Genomic DNA, 6,861 nt, shown 5'->3' with positions numbered 1-6,861 from the left:
TGTTTACCTCCCCGCACCTCCAGCATGCTGATGGCCACTTCCATAATGGAAGCAGTCATCAGCATTCAGACTATAAGACGCACAGCCACTTTTACCTCACTTTTGGGGGGAAAAGTGCCTCCTATACTCCGAAAATATGGTAAATTGTATTTCATTAATTTAAATATCAATCAATATTAATTTATATATCAATCTGCTCAGCTCAACAGCATGTGTAAGTAACATGTTCCCTTTAAACAATGTTTCAGATGCAGGTTAAAATTATGGAACCACACATGTAATGTAGAAAAAATATCTTTATTACACATAATATCCACTAAATATTGCACAGAAAATATACAATGTAAAATCAGCGGGTAAGAGCTATAGAGCAAGAATCCCCCCACAAGTATGATAGGTCTATTATACATATACAGATGATACATGCAATTCAATGAATAACACATAATAAAGTGCTTAAACTGTAAGATATAGTGCAATCATCTATGGCCGGTTCAGCAAGAGAGAGCCCAATATTCATCTCACATGGCCAGAGCACACCCAGGTTCCCCCATACATATGGTCCAAACTCTGTGGCTCCAACTAAGGGGAAACCCGGTAAGTGTAACTAACAGCAGTCAGAGTGAAATGGACAATCACTAGCCAACACAGACAGACAATATACTGACCCTGGTATCTGTGGGGAGGGAGAAGGGGGGCGACTCCCTGATGTACGTTTCGCCTTAGCTTTATCCAAGGGAATGAGATCACCGAGTTGCTACCCACAGTATAAACCCAGTACCCAGCTGGGATCACTCAACAGTAATTAGTTCTCTCCAATCAGTAACCGTCCATGGAAGGAAGGGTGTGCACAACGGGCCGGGCTTTCCATCATTATCATTCCGCCCACTTAACTCACCAAATGTGTACCCATGGATGCGGGGATGTACATCAGGGAGTCATCCCCCTTCTCCCTCCCCACGGATACCAGGGTCAGTATATTATCTGTCTGTGTTGGCTAGTGATTGTCCATTTCAATCTGACTGTTACACTTACCGAGATTCCCCATAGTTGGAGCCACAGAGTTTGGACCATATTTATGGGGGAACCTGGGTGTGCTCTGGCCATGTGGGAAGAGTATTGGACTCTCTTTTGCTGAACCGGCCATAGATGATTGCACTATATCTTATAGTTTAGCACTTGTTCTATAGCTCTTACCCGTTGATTTTACATTGCATTTTTCTGTGCAATATTTATTTGGATATCCCTATGTGTAATAAAGATATTTTTCTACATTACATGTGTGGTTCTATTTAGTGGGTTTAGTTAGTTGGCATGGTTCCACACATGATATATGCCTTTGTTTATAGTTATCTAGGTTTGCTGTTTGAAAATGATGGAACTGGGAAGTACAGTCAAAACTCTGAAAGGATTCTTTTCAAGCCAGGCCCCATTATGTTTAGTTACGTTTATTTTCAACTGTCACATTTATACTCAGAAATGGTAGGAGTCATTTATGAGTCTTAACATGTGATGATAAAGCACTTTTGCTCACAAAGCTACTGCCACACTGTGTGCACAAATAAGGCTTCTCTCCTGTGTGTCGTCGTCTATGTATTACAAGATCTGAATTTCTAATAAAACATTTCCCACAGTCAGAACAGGAGAACGGCTTCTCTCCTGTATGAATCCTTTGATGTATGGCAAACACAGAACTATTTGCAAATCGTTTCCCACAATGAGAACAAGAATATGGCCTCTCTCCTGTATGACTTCTCATGTGAACAGAAAGATCAGAGTTTCTCATAAAACACTTCTCACACTCTGGACAGGTATATGGTCTCTCTCCTGTGTGAGTTTTCTGGTGCTTGACAAGTTGTGAATTACTGCAAAAACTTTTATTACACTCTGGACAGGAATATGGTTTCTCCCCTGTGTGGGTTCTCTGGTGAATGACCAGGCTTGAATTACAAAGAAAACATTTCCCACATTCTGAGCAAGAAAACGGTTTGTCCCCTGTGTGGTTTCTCTGGTGTTGGGCAAGACTTGTGTTAGTGATAAAGCACTTTCCACATTCTGAGCAGGAGAATGGCCTGTCTCCTGTGTGAGTCTTCAGGTGAATGACAAATTGCGAGCTTTGTGAAAAACATTTCCCACAGTATGAACAGGTATATGGTTTTTCGCCTGTGTGGGTTCTCTGATGCTGAACAAGACTTGAGCGGAATGCAAAGTATTTCCCACAGTCTGAACAACAATATGGTTTCTCCCCTGTATGAGTTCTCTGATGTTCAACGAGATGGGAGCTGCTGGCAAAACACTTCCCGCATACTGAACAGAAATAAGGTTTTTCTCCTGTGTGAACCCTGCGATGCACAATAAGATTGGAACTCTTAATAAAACTTTTCCCACAGTCCAAACATGAATACGGTTTCTCTCCTGTGTGTGTCATCTGGTGCTGTATCAGATGGGCATTGGTAAGAAAACTTTTCCCACATTCCTGGCAGGAGTACGGCCTCTCTCCAGTATGAATTTTCTGATGTTCAAGAAGACTTGCGTTTCTGACAAAAGACTTTCCACAGACAAGGCATAAATATGGCTTCTCCCCAATGTGAATTCTCTTATGTCTAAGCAGATTGGAGTTATACACAAAGCATTTTCCACATTCAGAGCAGCAATATGGCTTGTCTCCCGAATGCATATCTTCATGCTGAATAAGATGTGATCTTCGTTTAAAAGATTTCTCACATCGATTACATGAATGCATTCTCACAGTTTTGTGGATTTTTTGATGGGTAAATAAGCGACATTCCATAGAAAAACATTTGCCACATTCTGAACAGATATAAGGTTTACCACCTTGCAGTGCTCCATTCAAAACCTCCTTAATACAAGAAGATGGATCTTCTTGCATTTGATCTGTAGGTTTACAAATACCATTGTCTGCTATAATGCCTTCACTACATGGCATCGATTCTTCCTTTAATTTAAATTTATCTTCCCATGTGTGACCTGTGGGCTGAGAAATGCCATTGTCTCCTGTATCACCTTCACCATGTGAGAGGGATTCCTCCTTAAGATAAGCAGAGTAATAGTGTTGAGCACCATCTTTGACACTTATGCATGAGGCTGACTGCTCCAAATGTGAAGATTCTGAATCTTGCTCAGCATGATCTATAGGTATAGTTATATCAGTACAGGTTTCTTCTAACAACATGAAAGGTTCCTCCTTGATTTGAAAACTGTTACATTGTACATGATCTGTGGGTCTAAAATTTCCATTTTTAGAACAGTTTTTTTCAAATGGGGAGGATTCTTCATTACAATATTGATGTGGCACATAATCTCTATAGGTGCAACCTGGAAGATTTTCTCCACTACATGATCCCTCCTTAATATGAGCATAAGGGTTATATGTAAGAGAGTCCAAGAGATTTTCTTTATTACATGAAAATGATTCTTCTTTAGTATGAGTGGATGGATATTCGGATGCATCTTCCTCAACTATTCCTCCTGTAGGAAACAAATATGCAAATTAAAGTATTATTGTGTAATACCAATGCTACAAAGTTCTTACTGGACCAAGTAATGACAGATTATGGTTTTTTTCATACATCAGTACAAATATCCAGAATAATTGGTAGACTGCAATGATCATATAAAGCTTAAAGAGGACCTTTCACCAGAATAAAACATCTAAACTAACTATACAGACATGGAATCCCCCTGCACTTACTGTTATACCTGGGCGCCGCTCTGTTCTCCCGTTATAGCCTCCGGTATCTTCATAGTTAGGCTCCACCCAGGGGAACCAGCCGGCGTCTCTTTCTCCTATGCTGTAGCGCTGGCCAATCGCAGCGCTCAGCTCATAGCCTGAGAGGCTTTTTTCTCTCTCAGGCTATGAGCTGAGCGCTGCGATTGGCCAGCGCTACAGCCTGGGAGAATGAGACGCCGGCAGGTTCCCCTGGGTGGAGCCTAACTATGAAGATACCGGGGGCTATACCGGAGGCTATACCGGGCGAACGGAGCGGCGCCCACATATAACAGTAAGTGCAGGGGGATCCCTGGGCGCCGCTCTACATGTCTGTATAGTTAGTTTAGATGTTTTATTCTGGTGAAAGGTCCTCTTTAAAGAAAGAGTTGTTTATGGAAGCGCTAATTAGTACAGGAGGAACTGGTGAATGGAGCGCTCCCTGGGCTCTGTACTCACCGCTTCCTAGTCCTTGACTGCTCACTGTGCTGTGAACAGCGTGATGACGTTGGTGTGTTGTGACCTCACGCTCTGTGCGTTGAGGCACAGCTCAGCGTGTGGCAGGAAGAAGAATAGCAAAATCACATAGTCATAGGTGGGACTCACAGCCTCCTCCCTAATCCCATTGTATGTGTGCTGGCTGTGTCGGACCTTATGCTCCTATCAGTACCTACCCATATGGGATAGGTAGGTTAGCGTTAAAGCCCGTGCTACATTGAGAAACCTTGACGGGGTGTGCGGGCTCCGGTATGTTCTTGATATAAGAATATATTGGCAAAAGTCTCATTTTAATATCAATGTGACGGTTTAGTCATATACAGGGAGTGCAGAATTATTAGGCAAGTTGTATTTTTGAGGATTAATTTTATTATTGAACAACAACCATGTTCTCAATGAACCCAAAAAACTCATTAATATCAAAGCTGAATATTTTTGGAAGTAGTTTTTAGTTTGTTTTTAGTTTTAGCTATTTTAGGGGGATATCTGTGTGTGCAGGTGACTATTACTGTGCATAATTATTAGGCAACTTAACAAAAAACAAATATATACCCATTTCAATTATTTATTTTTACCAGTGAAACCAATATAACATCTCAACATTCACAAATATACATTTCTGACATTCAAAAACAAAACAAAAACAAATCATTGACCAATATAGCCACCTTTCTTTGCAAGGACACTCAAAAGCCTGCCATCCATGGATTCTGTCAGTGTTTTGATCTGTTCACCATCAACATTGCGTGCAGCAGCAACCACAGCCTCCCAGACACTGTTCAGAGAGGTGTACTGTTTTCCCACCTTGTAAATCTCACATTTGATGATGGACCACAGGTTCTCAATGGGGTTCAGATCAGGTGAACAAGGAGGCCATGTCATTAGATTTTCTTCTTTTATACCCTTTCTTTCCAGCCACGCTGTGGAGTACTTGGACGCGTGTGATGGAGCATTGTCCTGCATGAAAATCATGTTTTTCTTGAAGGATGCAGACTTCTTCCTGTACCACTGCTTGAAGAAGGTGTCTTCCAGAAACTGGCAGTAGGACTGGGAGTTGAGCTTGACTCCATCCTCAACCCGAAAAGGCCCCACAAGCTCATCTTTGATGATACCAGCCCAAACCAATACTCCACCTCCACCTTGCTGGCGTCTGAGTCGGACTGGAGCTCTCTGCCCTTTACCAATCCAGCCATGGGCCCATCCATCTGGCCCATCAAGACTCACTCTCATTTCATCAGTCCATAAAACCTTAGAAAAATCAGTCTTGAGATATTTCTTGGCCCAGTCTTGACGTTTCAGCTTGTGTGTCTTGTTCAGTGGTGGTCTTCTTTCAGCCTTTCTTACCTTGGCCATGTCTCTGAGTATTGCACACCTTGTGCTTTTGGGCACTCCAGTGATGTTGCAGCTCTGAAATATGGCCAAACTGGTGGCAAGTGGCATCTTGGCAGCTGCACGCTTGACTTTTCTCTGTTCATGGGCAGTTATTTTGCGCCTTGGTTTTTCCACACGCTTCTTGCGACCCTGTTGACTATTTTGAATGAAACGCTTGATTGTTCGATGATCACGCTTCAGAAGTGCTGCATCCCTCTGCAAGATATCTCACTATTTTTGACTTTTCTGAGCCTGTCAAGTCCTTCTTTTGACCCATTTTGCCAAAGGAAAGGAAGTTGCCTAATAATTATGCACACCTGATATAGGGTGTTGATGTCATTAGACCACACCCCTTCTCATTACAGAGATGCACATCACCTAATATGCTTAATTGGTAGTAGGCTTTCGAGCCTATACAGCTTGGAGTAAGACAACATGCATAAAGAGGATGATGTGGTCAAAATACTCATTTGCCTAATAATTCTGCACGCAGTGTATTGTCAATTGCATTAACCATTCTACAATGCACCATTTTCAGTGATTTAGTATTTCTTATAGCTTCATCCGCACATTTGGCTATCCTGTGTAGGATGTTTTTGTGGTACATGTGGTCCGCTGCCGGCATCCTCCATTGTATGCAATTTTGCTGGGGATTGCTGTTAGCAACGTATCACATGTGCAGGATTTGCTCCCCCGGTTACAAATGCGCAACAGCATTTGGGGTCTTGGGAATTTTCTGCCATCTAAGACCACTTTATTCTGTGATTTTGTTTGCATATGTATGCCAAGAGGTGGGGCAACCTCAGGTTTGAATGTGCCTTGATTTTGATCTATGGGTAACATTCAGGTGCACCTGGGTAGCCTGCGTCACATGAGCCAGTCATAGGTGGGACTCACAGCCTCCTCCCATTGTATGTGTGATTTCACGCTGGAGGTAACTGGGAGCTGCTGGCTGTGTGTCGGACCTTATGCTCCTATCAGTAACTACCCATACGGGATAGGTAGGTTATCCTTAGGTCCCGTGCCACATTGAGAGACCTTGACGGGGTGCATGGGCTCCGGTATGTTCTTGATATAAGAATATATTAGCAAAAGTCTCATTTTAATATCAGTGTGGGAGTTTACCCATCTGTTGTCAATTGCATTTACCATTGTAGTGTACCATTTTCAGTCATTTAGGAAGAAGACGAGCCCCTGATGTGAGGAGCCAGCACCAAACCGAAAAGGGTATATGCCCAGCTACCACTAGTTACAGTGCTCCAGAC

At 42.5% G+C, this 6,861-nt stretch overlaps 1 protein-coding gene across 2 annotated transcripts in view; it reads right to left on the bottom strand.

Moving 5' to 3' along the window:
* Positions 1–1,452: 1,452 nt before the first annotated feature.
* Positions 1,453–6,861, bottom strand: part of LOC121005330 (zinc finger protein 2 homolog) — a 28,909-nt gene continuing 23,500 nt past the window's right edge. For both annotated transcript variants that reach the window (XM_040437993.1, XM_040437992.1), the window contains one exon: positions 1,453–3,489. In XM_040437993.1, coding sequence (XP_040293927.1) covers positions 1,490–3,489 — 2,000 coding nt within the window. In that variant the 3' untranslated portion in view covers positions 1,453–1,489. The remainder of the gene's footprint in view (positions 3,490–6,861) is intronic.

This window comes from Bufo bufo, chromosome 6, assembly GCF_905171765.1.
Source record: "Bufo bufo chromosome 6, aBufBuf1.1, whole genome shotgun sequence".
Lineage (NCBI taxonomy): Eukaryota > Metazoa > Chordata > Amphibia > Anura > Bufonidae > Bufo > Bufo bufo.
The sequence above is the reverse complement of the archived record's forward strand: the minus strand, read 5'-3'. Positions and strand labels throughout refer to the sequence as shown.